This window comes from Mustelus asterias, chromosome 20, assembly GCF_964213995.1.
Source record: "Mustelus asterias chromosome 20, sMusAst1.hap1.1, whole genome shotgun sequence".
In the NCBI taxonomy this organism is placed as follows: Eukaryota; Metazoa; Chordata; class Chondrichthyes; order Carcharhiniformes; family Triakidae; genus Mustelus; species Mustelus asterias.
This window is the reverse complement of record NC_135820.1, coordinates 80165207-80181174: the sequence shown is the minus strand read 5'-3', so window position 1 is coordinate 80181174 and position 15968 is coordinate 80165207. Positions and strand designations below refer to the sequence as shown.

Below are 15968 nucleotides of genomic sequence, written 5' to 3'. Positions count from 1 at the left end.
CAACATTCGCCATTCTCCAGTCCTCTGGCACCATCCCCGTGGACAGCGAGGACCCAAAGATCAAAGCCAAAGGCTCTGCAATCTCATCCCTTGCCTCCCAAAGAATCCTAGGATACATTTCATCAGGCCCAGGGGACTTATCGACCTTCAGTTTATTCAAAACTGCCAGGACATCCTCCCTCCGAACATCTATTTCCTCCAGCCTATTAGCCTGTAACACCTTCTCTTCCTCAAAAACATGGCCCCTCTCCTTGGTGAACACTGAAGAAAAGTATTCATTCATCACCTCGCCTAGCTCTACTGACTCCATACACAAGTTCCCACTACTGTCCTTGACCGGCCCTAACCTCACCCTGGTCATTCTTTTATTCCTCACATAAGAGTAAAAAGCCTTGGGGTTTTCCTTGATCCGACCCGCCAAGGACTTCTCGTGTCCCCTCCTAGCTCTCCTAAGCCCCTTTTTCAGCTCATTCCTTGCTAACTTGTAACCCTCAATCGAGCCATCTGAACCTTGTTTCCTCATCCCTACATAAGCTTCCCTCTTCCTTTTCACAAGACATTCCACCTCTTTCGTGAACCATGGTTCCCTCACTCGGCCATTTCCTCCCTGCCTGACAGGGACATACCTATCAAGGACATCCAGTATTTGTTCCTTGAAAAAGTTCCACTTTTCATTAGTTCCTTTCTCTGACAGTTTCTGTTGCCAACTTATGCCCCCTAATTCTTGCCTAATCGCATCATAATTACCTCTCCCCCAATTGTAAACCTTGCCCTGCTGTACGGCCCTATCCCTCTCCATTGCAATAACAAAAGACACCGAATTGTGGTCACTATCTCCAAAGTGCTCTCCCACAACCAAATCTAACACTTGGCCCGGTTCATTTCCCAGTACCAAATCCAATGTGGCCTCACCTCTTGTCAGCCTATCCACATATTGTGTCAGGAAACCCTCCTGCACACACTGCACAAAAACTGCCCCATCCGAACTACAAAGGTTCCAATCAATATTTGGAAAGTTAAAGTCCCCCATGACAACTACCCTGTGACCCCCACACATATCCATAATCTGCTTAGCAATTTCTTCCTCCACATCTCTATGACTATTTGGGGGCCTATAGTAAACTCCTAACAACGTGACCGCTCCTTTCCTATTTCTAACCTCAGCCCATATTACCTCAGTGTGCAGATCCCCCTCGAAGTGCCTTTCCGCAGCCGTTAAACTATCCTTGATTAACAATGCTATCCCTCCACCTCTTTTCCGAGCTTTCCTACACTTACTGAAACATCTATACCCCGGAACGTCCAACAACCATTCCTGTTCTTGTTCTACCCACGTCTCCGTAATGGCCACAACATCGTAGTCCCAAGTACCAATCCACGCCCCAAGTTCATCTACCTTGTTCCGGATGCTCCTTGCATTGAAGTAGACACACTTCAACCCACCTTCCTGTCTACCGGTACCCACCCTTGACCTTGACACCTTCCCCAATACCTCACCACCCTCAACACTGACTTCTGGACTACAACTCCTTTTCCCACTCCCCTGACAAATTAGTTTAAACCCCCCTGTTATGGTCCTAACGTCCGGAGTACGACCGTCTCCTGAATCAAATTGTCTGGGTAGCCTCACCACCGCTCTACCCACCTCCCTTGATGCCCTATGAAGTTCCGCACCTTGGACTCCATGCAATAATGCTGAGTTGGAAGCTTCTCAAAATGCAATTACTGTAGAGATGGTTGCCCAGGATTGCAATCCTTGAGCGCAGTGCTTTGCACAAAACTCAGGTGATACAATTGCAGCTCATCACCCACACTGCCACCCCAATTTAGCTCTGGTTATTTAATCAGTTGAGGTATTTATACAACATAGCATGTAGGTTTTAGTCTTTTAACCAATTTTTAAAATTCAGTTAATGTTATTGGTAGAATACTTGCAATATTAAATTTCACCAGGCCATGTGTCTTTTTTAAATTTATTAATGTCACAAGTAGGCTTACATTAATACTGCAATGAAGTTACTGTGAAAACCCCCTAGTCGCCACAGTCCGGCAACTGTTCACGTACACTGAGGGAGAATTTGGCATGGCCAATGCACCTAACCAGTATGTCTTTCGGACTGTGGTAGGAAACCGGAGCACCCGGAGGAAACCCATGCAGACACTGGGAGAATGTGCAGACTCCACCCAGTGACCCAAGCCAGGAATCGAACCTGGATCCCTGGCGCTGGGAGGCAGCAGTGCTAACCATTGCCGTGTCTGTCCATTTCACTAATCGATCTAGACACACTGCAATTTGCTAGTATCCTCCTCACTGTTTATACTGAGTTTTGTCATCTGCAAAATTTATGAAGAAAGTTGGATGTATACTAGCCCAGATCGGTCCCAATGCCTACCTCTAGTCTGAAAACCACCATCTCTACCCTCTGCTCCTTTGACCAAGTTTCTGTGTTGCCACCATCCCTTCAATCCTACAGACTTCAATTTTCAAACCACAGGCAACATATCGACCATGAAATCAACTGTCACAAACCATCCCAAGTGTTTATTTTGTCACATGTTTGGGAACCGTAATGAACGGGGCATTATTTCAACTACAAAACTGCCGTTTGAAAACTGGAATGCACCGGTATTACTGTGCAGTCATCAGCGTCAATTGTTAAGAAAGCCATCGGGGCTGTGACCCTTCCCCATTTCTCTGCAGCCGGAGATGCGCCAGCACCACAGGGATTCATGTTTATTCTTCTAAATCTGCAGGGATACGACCAACATAACGATTTTACCTTCCATTTAAACGAGCCTGTCCACTTTAAAATCTACTGTTACTCCTCCACTGACTGTGTAATTTACTGAACAATTCACGGGGTATGTATCAAGTTAACCGATCTCCCTCATTGAGGTCTAATCCAATATTAGCAAAGTCGGGGGCTGACTGAGATTAATCTGGCCTGAACAGGGAAGAGCCTGGAAATTAGGAAAATGTTAGCCTCTCTCTGCTGTACTTGGGGTTGTCACTGGCCTCCGAGTGGCAGGAAAAGGCTGCCAGGAGAGTGGAACAAGCCTGGTATTGATGCACAGAGGAACTGATAACACTCTGAGCAGTGTTAGGCTCGAGGAACACTGACCGTGTTAAAGCTGCATTGGCCTCAGGTTTACATTAATCTCTATGCATATTAGTTAAGAACCAAAGAAAATAATTGGAGGGGAAGGGAGAGACACATTAAATTAGCAAATAGAGAAATAACTGGCCAGGTATATTTTTGCTTTTTTAAAAAAGACATCCCTCCTGCTTTTTACCCTTCACTATATGGACCATTTGAACTGTCTTTCTCCATTAGCCAAGGCTCTTGTGCAGCCCCTCAGTTCTCTACTCAGGTGTTAAGGTCATTACTCCCGCTCTGTTGATCATTCTCTATCCGACCCCAGTCACTTTCTCTCCCACTTTCATTCCAGTCTTACTGAGATAACCGTTCCTCTTCCAGTCTTCCGTCCTGATGAAGGAGCTCACTCCTGCATTGTCGTCTGGCAGATGCTGACTGACCTGTTTACTTCCAGGTATACGGCTGATCACATTTAACATTTCCAGCATTTACTGTCTCTGCATTTTCTATGTTCCAAGCAGTTTGTAGACAGTCTGCCTCCAGGAGATCTGAATGCCGAGAGTGCAAAGGGAATAAGGTTTCTACATCAAAAGTATGTAAGGAGTTTTTTTCCATGGGGAGCCAGGCAGTTACACTGACCTTGTACGGATTAAGGAGCAGGAATATGAACAACCATTGTTTGTCACGCTGCAAATGTTCTTCCATTCACTCATCACCAATCGATAGAGCTTGGTTTCTTTTTGCGTGGCACTATTGCTCAAGAAACTCCAGTCACTTTTCAGGAGACTGGACTCAAAGTCCACACACCGCTGATCCAATCCGGGCTGTCATTTTACACAGCAGACAATTTGATAAGTGAAACCTGAGCATTCCTACTGAAGGAATGCAAACCTCAGCCAACTCTCATACAAGTCAAATTCTATTTATTGGCAAAATCCTACCATTGCCTTTGACTGGTTCAGTTTAGCTGTTAAATTTCTCAAGCCAATGCGGAGTAATAAACAGTGTGCATGGCGTGATTGCAGGTGTCACAGGTACATCAATACATGGATCATTGGTTAATAGTCATTATTACTTTACTCATCATTAGTGTTGCACATTTTGTAACCTCCAAGTCGTAACTAGCCAACCGGGATGATGTCTCCTCGCTTTGCTAGTTGAAATGAGTGAAAATCATGCAAATTGAGCTTGCTCACTCACTAACAGGCAATGTTCCAATGTCAACATTCTCAGCCAGTTTATCCAGTAATTAGGTGAGCCACAAGGACCAAGATGATTAGGGGAGAGTCAATGATCAGACAGGTTGATTTCGCAGGATGCTAGGGTGGAGTCAATGATCAGGGTAGTTGATTAGGTTTAACCGAGGCTTTCCTTGATGCAATTTTTCAAGATGTGGAGATGCTGGCATTGGATTGGGGTGGGCACAGTAAGAAGTCTCACAATACCAGGTTAAAGGCCAACAGGTTTATTTGGAATCACGAGCTTTTGGAGCGCTGCCCCTTCATAAGGTGAGAATTTTTCAAAGCCATCTCAGCCTTTTGGCTAGGATCAAATGTCAGATCGAGCCCAGGATGGGGTACACTGCCTCATCTTGCCAGCTTGGATCTTGTTTGTCTCTGGTGGGTACCATGAATTGGATTCAATTTGAATTTGGTTTTATGGATGGAATAACATTTTTTTTAAACCATTGGGCTGCTAGACCTAACTTAGCTCTTAAGTTTGGCTCTTAGCTGATAGCAGCCAAAGCAGCATTGCTGCTAATGGTCTGAACTCCCACTGGTTCAGAGGGATCTTGTTCTTTAATCATCCCCTAATCCCTGATTGAAATATGTGCAAGACATGGTGTGTCTTTGACAATCTATCGCCATTCACTGCTGTCTCCCTTCACACAGCTTGTCAAAGGGGAAAACTGAAGATTAAACCTATCTATAACTGACAATCTCACTCAAGAGCAACCACGGAGGGGAGCTGTGCACAGAGTTCATTATACCACTACAGGTGGGGAGGGAGTTAAACCTGTAGAAATGTGAACAGATTTTCCTGAATGTATAGAAGTTCTGGAAATGTTGTCAAAAATGTACTGAGACTTTAGCACCATAAAGTTTGCTTTCAAAACTCGGGCATTTGCACGGTGTTTCTTATCATTGATAAAGTTAGGTCTAGCAGTATTGAATGTCCATACATTACTGCACTCCTGGAAATTATACAATGCACTAAACAAGTGAGTTGTGTGCATTATCTAGCTCTCCATTCTGGCTGGGAGTAAGCACAATAAGTTAGTCAGTCTCAAAACAGGTCCTTCTTAGAGGGTTTTAAACTCTCAGATGAAGATTATGAAAATTCTCAGATCTGACAGGCTCGCTGCTCTGGGCAAAATAATAAAGATACGCAAGTAGGGAGTGAAATGTTGACAGCTTGAACTTGAAACAGGCAAGAACGTGACTACATCATATTCTGATCAAGTGGGAAAGCAACTCCAATCCCCAAGATGCAGGTTGGAGATGGAACGCAGTGTGTAATTTGGTCACTTGTGTACCATACTGGGCTGTAATCCAGAGGTTGCGAATTCAGATATGAGCACCAGTGTTTCCACACAAAAACATTCAACTGGTTCACTATTGTCCTTCAAGGTGAAGGGAATCTGCCATCCCAGCCTGGTCTAGTCAATTTCATACTAGTTGACTTTGTACCCTCAAGCAGCCCAACAAGCCCCTCAGTTGTAATGATTTCTATCAAAATGCCACCATAAGTGTAAAGCTAAGCCTAGGCAATAAATACAACTTTGCCAGTGTCACCTACAACTGAGAACAAATCAGAAAAGACCTACACACCAAAATGTAAATGAATGCCAAATTTCCATCATTGGGTTTATTCAACCACTCATTTCCTGTCCAAGCTTGTGACAACCTACCTTTTCCAAGGTGACATCACCTCAGTGACTTTACAATTTTGATCTTTGCACTTAAACATCAACGGAGACAGCAGGAACTGCAGATTGTAGCCTGGACTAAAGGTCTCAAAATTGGCAATTATGATGATATCAACTAACAGTGGCATGTATATGAAATGGACCATCATTCAGGCACTCAGTAGATCCATTCACTCTTCAGCAGCTTTTTGCATACAAATATCAGCCTGTACATTTCTGCAGATTCCATGGTTCCAAATGTGTTACCATATTAGATTCAACATATATAGATTTATTCACTTGTGATAAATCTACTGGTTCACCAAGATCATAAAGCAATTATCAGATGGCACAAGTGTAGTAGAGTGTCTCTGATTGTGTTTCCTTTTTAACCAAACAAACAAACCCTTTCACAATGTCATCATCTCTCTTAAATGATCACCTTTGCCAAAGCACTCGATTGCAATTTAAACCATTTGCGCACCATGATCAAAAATTCAATACCACACAAGTTTTTATTTCATTATATTCCAACCGTGAACATTTCAGAACATCAAGATCATTTAAAAAAAGCAACAATTTTTACAAGATTACCCCAATTTGTGAGAGTTACCTTTCAGTGCCAACATTAATACGAATTGGGAAGTGAATGAAAAACAGATGAAGTTTGAGAAATACATAAACACATTTGTAGTAGCATTTAAAACTGATGCCTATTCTGCAGGTGATCAACATGAGTACACATAGCTGCAAAGCATCAAACTTGCCACTATACAAGCAATGCATTTTTTGGAGTTGTACCATATGTATTCCACAAATAAAATGCATAGAACCACTGACAAATGAATGTTCACACTGAAGCCATCAAACTGCTCTTTGTGCAGAGAAGACCTACTGATTCTCTGATGGAAAACACAGCATATTCCAAACTGTATGTACAAAGTGATTATACAATGTAGAGAGGGAGCACACCAGTGTCCTTATTATAGCAATGTCGAAATGACAAGGAGTACGCAAAGTAAATCAGACGCAAACAATTTGGACAAGTCAGATAATGAGTTACTCTTGCCATTTTATGTATGCAGTTAAGGGTCGTACAACAGCAACAGAACAAGACACTTGAGTTTTACGTAAATATTATGCACAACTTCTCTGAAAATTGAAGGTAAATTGAGAATATACCACAAGGACAAGCCAGACAAAACTTCACTCATTCTCTTGGTAACAGGAAAAATTCAGTCTCATACACATTCTTTTAAAAAAAACTGGGAGGGCAAGTAGCCAATACTCTCCCATTGTTAAAGTCAAATCTAATCTAACTATTAATGGATCTTCTCTTTTGAAATCATCACCTCTTTTCCAGAAAGTGTAATGTAATCGGGGGCAAAAGCAAAAAAGGCTTTGTGCTCCTTTTAAGAAGGACTAAGTATTGTAAAAGGATTGGGGAGCTGGGGGTAGGAATAAATTAGATTTAGCAAAATGGATTTTCAAATGGGGGATGGAAACTGGTGTAGAGTTTCACTTCTTTCCCAGTTGTGAATTGATTCTCTGAACCCAATGAAGAACCAAGGTAAAACAATTATTAATATGGAATATCACTGTCACAGCTGCTCATTGAAATTGCTTTTGTATAAGATAAACTTGCTTCTGAAATAGAGGTAAATTGCAAGTATAGATGATCAATGAGAACAAATAAAAATCAAACAGATAATTGTATCCTGCTCATCTATTTAAGTCAGTATTGGACAATTTTGTCCCTACCAGGCTATTAGATTCAGACATCAGGTGCACTACAATATTCTTCACTGTTTCACACAAAACATAGAAAAACAATAAAGACAGCCAACAAATTTGCCATTTGTCTGACTTTTTTTTAAAAAAACCAACACAACGTTTTACATCTAAACCTACAGGAGCTGTTTCCTTTATTCATCACGGAATGCATTTTATTGACAAAAAGCTGTAGAAGATAATGGTGTATGTACAACTTGTTCTTTTACATCATGGTTCAGTTCAACATTTTGCCTACTGATCTCACCAAATAGATGTAAATGCAAAATTTATCAGTCTGCAAATTACAAAGGCGATCTTTAAATGCAACTGTGCCAATACAATGACGCTTAATATATTGCATCAGCAGATTTCCTAGTCACACAAAGAACAATGCAGTTCTTACAATAGTTCTTACAAGTAGTTTGTGTGGACTTCACATATTAGCCCACTGAGCAGACCTTGGGTTTAGACTGGAGTTGAATTTAGCTGGAGGGTCAAGCAGCAGGAGGTCGGAGCCACATGACGATTAAATATCACTGCCAAGTTGATTAAAATATCCAGCTACTTTTGAGAGCCAGTTTATGTGGGAGCTGAATCTCATGAATTGAGACCAATCTGTTCTAAATCCCTCCCCACTGCTTCCAGCATTATACAAACATTACTGGTACAATATTGTGGGAGTGGAGACCCAAAACTGAAAGCCACAGGGATACAATATCCTAAGATGTACTGGGAACATTATGGATGCTCAGTAGACCAATAAAAGTCCTTTCTCACTGTACAATGTAGTGTTGCATACGTTTCAGATCTCCTCAACATCATTTGCAAAACACATCAAAAATTCAAATAAGCAATACGCATTGTTCTTTTTAGTTAAAAAACAGCATCACACTTTTACTGATTCATTTTGTATCTTTTACAAAAAACTCACAGATATGATACAGTAGGATTATTGAGTTTTGGGTCATTAACAAGTCTGTACAGCATTTCCCAGTACAGGGCACTGTCTACCCAGCGTATTACAAATACATTTCAAAATGCTAGTTACACTAAAATTTCTACTAGCACTGCATGCTGGTATGAATACAATGAACGTTTCCCAGTGCCAGAAGGGAATACATTTGCAGCTAGCTTTTTTTTAAAAAAAACACAAGAATTCATTCACTCTTTGAATGAGTTTAGTTAGAGGGGTCTTTTGTACACTTTTACAAACCAGCAAGTAACAAAATTTTAGAAAAGTTTTAATGCAGAAATTATACTAAGTGCGGCAGCATTAAAAGGTTGGTATTAGCCAAATCCTACAGCAAGAAATATATCTACTGGCAGCCTGTAGTGGTTAAAAATAATAAAAAAAGTTCATCTGAACTGATTTCACCACTGTTGCAGCATCAATATGAACAGTGTGGGTACTAGCAGAACAATTAGGTAACTAGCATACAAATGAGCTCTATGAACAGTTGAGTGTCAAGCCTTGGGTCATACATTAGCACAAGTTCAAATTGAACACAGAAGTAAAACAACCTAACCTGCAGTATGCTGTGTATATACAGAGACCAGAGAGAATGGCTGCTCTCAAACTCAAAAGATTCAAAAAACATACCGTGCCCAGAACAAAAAGGGTCAACATGCACATTAAGAACTGAGTTTTCAATTTTTTTGTACCCTAGTTCCTACTATTTTCACTGTATCTAATGGCAGCTGACAATAACACCCAAGTGCACAAAATACTACAATTTACATCACTTAGAAAGAACTGTCCAACCTAGGTTTAGCTCTGATTTCACCATTTTCACTTGCAGGGTTAGTTACCCACAGCTAGTTTTGACAGAGCTTCTATCCACTTAACGTTCAGGGTGCCAAAACTTAAAATGATTGCTTTGTAACAAAGAAATATGGCTACATTAGCATCTAATATGCGTCTGTGCATAGGCGGTTTGCCTGTGTATGAGTAAACTAACAGTTCCATGGATCTACACAAAACATCCACTTCTGCTAGGTCTACACTATCTGTGGTGTACAGTACTTACAATTTCCACTGGACACCTAAACATTTTCATCGAATTCCAAATAATCTAGGTCAAAAGGTTAGCTGCAAACACTTGCAAGTTTCAGCCCAGAGGTTCAGATAACCTCCAGATTAAATAGCTGTGCTAAAGGCAAACCCATAAAGCTACAGCCTTGTTTAAAATTTGGAATTATCCCAAGACGAGCTTCACTTTTCTTGATCCCATTGGTCTATCACTGAGGTCAACAACAGCTGACATTGCTTCATCGCAAGACTCAAAAGCAACCATTGCTTCACCTGTAGGCATGCCTTGTTCATTGAACTGCAGGCACACAGAGTCGGGAATCACACGGTAGCCATAAAAAAAATCCAAAATTTCATCCACAGATACTTTGAAGGGTAAATTCTGTACTTTAACCACTGTTGGGCTGCTGGTATTTAAAGGACCACCTCCAAAGCTTGGCTCAGTCCCTGGTCCTGGAAAACTACTGACACTGCTGCTTCCAAAAACAGGCCCTCCAACTGGCCCATCACCAATACTGACACTAACCCCTGTTCCAGGAGCTGGTCCTGGCCCAAATATATTACTTGATCCACTAAAGGTACTAACAGGGTTGAATGGTGGTATTGGGCCATTAAGGTTACCTGAACTGCCACCTGGAGAAAATATACCATCACCTCCAATGCACGGGAGGAAAGGAGGATCAAGGTTTGGATTCTTTTGACCTTTGGTTTGAAATGGTGGATTAGTCTCCATGTCTTTCTTTTGCTCAAGAGTAATTAGTTGTAGAAATGCATTGCGTCCATTTAATTTCTTGCGATGCAGTCGCTCAGCCTTCTGTGCCTCCTCTTCATTTAGGAATTGCACCAGTGCCTGTCCCAGCCCTTGACCATTAGAGTCAACAAGAATCTGGACCCCGTTTTCTGCTAGTCCAATACCTTCCAAAAACTGGAACACGTCACTTTTTGTCACATTATAAGGGATATTCCATATATGACCACAAAGTTTTGGTGAACCAGACATTTCCTCAGTTTTCACTGTTATTTCTCTCTTCTGCTCATTTTGCACAAAGTTGTGTGTTCGCTTCTGAATAATTTCTAGCTTCTCTAACATGGCTTTTTTAGTGATTGGGTGAACCTGGATGAAACGACTGCCCATGTATTGCTTGTGGCGACACAATGCTGCTTGGTAATCAGTGGGAGTTTTAAATTCCACAAAGCCTTCACCTGTTGCTCTTCCATTTGGTCCATAGGCTATGTAGATGCTGTCTTCTATGAGTTCCAGTTTATTGAAGAATTCCATTATGTGCTTATTTTCAGCCTCGTATGGTAATCCTTTCAAATACACACAGAATTCCTTCTCATGAGGGGAGCGTGATCGCGATCGTTCATGTCTACTTGGAGATTCAGACCTCGATGTATGAAATGGAGGTAGATTTTGTCCAAAATGCCCAATGGTGGGTGGGGGGCCCATGGTTTTGGGTGGGTTAAAGCCAACTGTAGTATTCATCCATTGTCTCTCTGTTGAAGGGAACACATTGGCAAATCTCTGTCCCATCATCATTTTCCCATGTCTTTTCAGAGCTTCAAAAGTGTCCGAGGGACTATAAAATTTCACCATTGCATCTCTGTTATTGCGACCCAAATGATCTTTCATCATGTGCACTGCATCAACTCGAAGTCCATGAAAAAATTCCCTTACATCCGATTCCATTGCAGTATATGGCATCCCATAAACATGGACATAGAGATCATCGGGATTAATCGGTGGTGGTCCTTTATTTATTGAACTATGGGAATTCAGGGGGTGCAATGGATTCAACGTACCCATGGGACCCATGTACATGGAGCTTAGGCTATTACCCATACCCAATGCAGACCCAGAACCATTCATTCCACTGGGCGCAGAGCTTCCCAGAGGAAGATTACTTCCTGCATTTATAGGCATGGGCGGTAAGCTTGGCATTGGAGGTAGAGGTGGCATGGGGGGAATGGGAGCAAGAGGTGCTATTGGAGGAAGGGGAGGCACTGGTGGCAAAATACCAATTGGAGGAATTGAAGGCATAGGTGGCAGTGATGGCATTGTAGGTAAAGGAGGAAGTGGTGGCAAAGGTGGTACAGAGTTCATTGTATTCAATGGCGGCATAGTGCTGGCTATAGTTGAACCCATGCTAAACCCAGGGCTGCTGAAAGTAGGATTGAGGCTAGAGGGTGTACTTCCCATGCTGGCAGCAGAAAATGTGGGCACATTTTTATTCCCCATGCCTTCATGTAAGGAGGAAGTTGTAGTAACCATAGTGGGAGTGCTTAAGTTAGGCATGGTAGTGGGTAAATTACCCCTCCCACTCATCCCAGTATTACTAGTTGGCCCTGGCCTGCTCGAGCCCCCTGGCGGCATATCCACATTACCAGTTTCAAAACGCCTGCGGCTAAGCTCAATCATATTCTGCATTTCAGTTTTACTACTCAGTAGCAGCGAGACTTTGGCTCCTTTAATTGTGCCCCCACCTCGCATCATACCAAGCCGCGCATCTTCATCTGTGGAGAAAACGATGAAAGCCTCACCAAGTTCACCACCTACAATATGCACACCACCATCAGGAATGGTTAATCCAGAGAAGAAGTGGCGGATATCCATGGTCCCCGCCACAATGGGGAGACCCTGCAAGCGGATGACCACGGCCATGCTGAGCCCAATCAATAACAACCACCTGCAGACAAGAAAGGCACGAACTACGTCAGACGTGTTAGAACAAAACCAGCCTAACCAGAAATGTAAAATCTACTTAGCATACAATATTAGCCATCACACAAAAACCAATTTTTTTTGCATTGAGGACAAGTTTTAAGATGGGTTTTTTAAACAAACATTGCATTGAGTCCAAGTTACAATATCCAAAACTTAATTGCACAGCAATTTAATGAAGTAACCACAACAGTGATGCATTTCTCTTTACCACTACTTTGTACCAAACTAACAGCCCAAGGCGCTTCACAGAAGTGTTTTCAGACAAAATATGACAAGTCATAGAAAGAGATATTAAGGTATATGACCAAAACCTTGGAATGGTCAATGAGGTGTTCATAAGGATTCAAAAAAGGACAGAGAAAAGAGGCTGATAGTTTAATGAAGGAATGGAATCTAGGGACCAAGAGGTCGGTATGGTGACACAGTGGTTAGCATTGCTGCCTCTCAGCGCCAGAGACCCATGTTCAATTTCCAGCTTGGGTCACTGTCTGCGCAGAGTTTGTACGTTCTCCCGGTGTCTGCATGGGTTTCCTCCAGGTGCTCCAGTTTCCCCACCACCACCCCACAGTCCAAAGACATGCAGGTTAGGTGGACTGACCACGCTAAATTGCCTCAGTGTCAGGGAGATTAGAAGGATAAATATGTGGCATTACGGGGATATAGTCTGGGTGGCATTGTTATCGATTCAGGCTCGATGAGCCTAATGGCCTCCTTCTGCACTAGCGATTCTATGATTCTAGGTCAGAAACTAAATGTGGGACAATTAAAACCAGGTATTGACAGGAGGCCTGAATTGGAAGAGCAAAGAGCTGGAGTTAGAGAACAAAGGGAGAAGGTCGTGAAGCGATTTGAATACAAGGATGATCATTTTTAAAATGGAGGCATTGCCAGATCAGGAGCCAATTAGCTTAGCAAGCACAGGGGTAATGAATGAAGGCGCTTTAGGAAGTTAGGAAATTGGCTGAGTTTTGGATGAACCGATGTTTATGGAGTGTGCAAAGTGGGAGGCTGTCCGGGAACAATGGAATAGTCATGTCTAGAGGTAACAATGGCAGAGATGGGAGTTTCAGCAGATGAGCTGCTGCAGGGTATAAAAGGTGGTGGCAGTCAGATAGAGGGGCTGCGAATAGGCTGGTTCAGCCTTGGAGGCCAGGAAGAGAAAGGAGTCAGTGGCAGGAGAATGACATTTGTAGCAGTGTCAAGACAATGGCTTTGATCTTTCCAATATTTAAATGGAGAAAAGTTCTGCTCATTTAATACTGGATGTTGGATGAGCAGTGTGACAAATCAGAGACAGTGAAAAAATTGAGAGGTTGTGGTTGAGAGTTATAATTGAGTGTTATCAGCATATACATGGAGTCTGAAGTGTTTTTGGAAGATCTTTGTTTTAATATCAAACTTCCTTACAGATATGTTGCAATATGCAACATGAAATCTGAATGCAAATACAGTTTCAGAAAGTGAGCTACAATTCAGATCTTTTCCAGCTTTCAAATCATTCTCAGCGTGTAAAGAATATCAGAATTTGGAACTGTTTTCATACTTAAGACAACTACAGTAAGCAAACTCTTGTATTAAGTTGAGTTGACATATAAATCTTCTGGGTTTCTTTCTGTTCTCTCACTATGCTAATAGCCAATTTTGCAATTTTTGAAGATACTAGTGGTTAACAATGTTGCGGATCAAAGATTAAAATTCAATATGCAAATCAAAAACACTTTTGCAGCCTTAAACAGACTCGAGTCAAATCAGTCAGCAAGTTTTTTTAAAAAAAGTAACCAACTTCAAACACACAAGAGCAAATAAATTGGAGTCTAAAAGACTATATTTAAACCAAAATAATCTACCAAACCATAGAGCTAATGCCTTTTTACTAAATACCAATTAAAATTGTAAATCTCAGTATTTCAGCTCAAAATTTGATAACAACTAACATGGAGCCTGTATAAAACTTTAAATTCTATATCTAAAACAACCTTTACAGAAGAGAATCTTACCTGTGACCAAAACAGAGGCGTTTCCCTTAAGAAGCTGAGGACACCAGCCAATCCTGTTGTCAACCAATTTAAACCAACTTTACAGACTGCAGAAAGAATAAACGGGATGACAAATCAATGTCTGCAATACGCAATGCAATCAGGTTCTCGCCATGTACACGAATGTCACCACGTAAGACCGCATCTTGCAGAATCAGTACAAGCTGAACATTTCAGAATTCCTTCACTTCTCACGTTTTACAGCAATAACTTTCACTCCTCCCCTCGCAAAATGTAAAAGGATGCTACAAAGCCAAGACCATAATCACAAGTTTCCAGAACCAATCAAGGAAAGAAAAAGCACAGAAATGGAGGGGAGACTATAAAAAAAAGAAAATCCCAAAGTTTTACCAAGTGAAGCTTTTGAAAAATGTTTTCCTGACTCTTTGCTGGGGGGGGCAGATCCATGGATGCCTGGAGCCTTCCAATATCTCACCCAAGTAGCCATGCTTACACAAGCCAGTGTTGCAAGTGTCAGCAAGTTATTTAATCTTGCACACACAGCCAAACTCAGTCCCACAATGGCCTTATGCACACACATACAATTTCTAACAGGGATTGCTGGAGAACAGAAAGGAGCTGGAAACGAAAAAGGACTGTCCCTTTTTATGCCAATGATGGTGGCACTTCTGTTGCTGCACTAGCTTGAGATCAGCTAACTCACTGAAGATCAGGGAGCGATTCTGGGATCCTCCTGGTCTGTATCATTCAGATTACTTATTACTTGAGCTACATTAAAAAGGATGATATTCATTTCCCAAAGGTCCTGTAATTTGAAGCAGAAGTTCAGCACGAGACCACAAATAACTTGGGATTTAGTCAATGTTCATAAAGACCTTATAACTGTACTTGTATGTTCATGAGGATGTTAAATTGGAAGACAACTGCCATCATACTGTACAGGACAACTAAAGGTGACAACAGCTTTGTTTTACCAAACAGAAACTCAGGCTTACTGCAATGTGTAACCATTAGAAACATCACTGAATAGTATCGGAAACTTGTAATCTGTTTACAATTCATGCTGATGCCATAAGAAACCCACACAAATTACTCCCGAGTTGAAAAGCTTAGCTGAGAGATTTTAACTATAAATCTTCACATATATAAACTTGTACCCCAAAAACACAATTCATAGATGCATAGATGTTCACAGCACAGGAGGCGACCATTTGGCCATCGTATCCACGCCAGTCAACAAAGATCTGACTACACTAATCCTATTTTCCACTGTGCACTCTAAACGGATACCAATGTGTATTTAAAGTGTTATTGCCCTCTACGAAATTCACTGGCCAAGGCAGGGAGGAAGTGTACGCTGTAAACAATATTCCCCTGATCTACAATGTCAATATAACACAAATCATTATTTTTCATATTTTGTTCAGTGATAAAAAGC

The 15968-nt window shown here is 41.6% G+C and overlaps 1 protein-coding gene across 13 annotated transcripts in view; it reads right to left on the bottom strand.

The window, feature by feature from the left end:
- The window catches only part of LOC144508681 (copine-1-like), a 102191-nt gene that overhangs the window by 72480 nt on the left and 13743 nt on the right, over positions 1–15968 (bottom strand). For 5 of the 13 annotated variants that reach the window (XM_078236929.1, XM_078236928.1, XM_078236931.1 and 2 more), the window contains 2 exons: positions 14531–14616; positions 7055–12495 (listed from right to left, as the gene is read on the bottom strand). The exons of 6 other annotated variants lie outside the window; for them this stretch is intronic. In XM_078236929.1, the coding sequence (XP_078093055.1) occupies positions 9975–12470 (2496 nt within the window). In that variant the 5' untranslated portion in view covers positions 12471–12495; positions 14531–14616 and the 3' untranslated portion in view covers positions 7055–9974. Of the gene's footprint in view, positions 1–7054; positions 12496–14530; positions 14617–15968 lie in introns of those variants that run through there. 2 more of the 13 variants (XM_078236942.1, XM_078236933.1) reach the window with 2 other exon arrangements.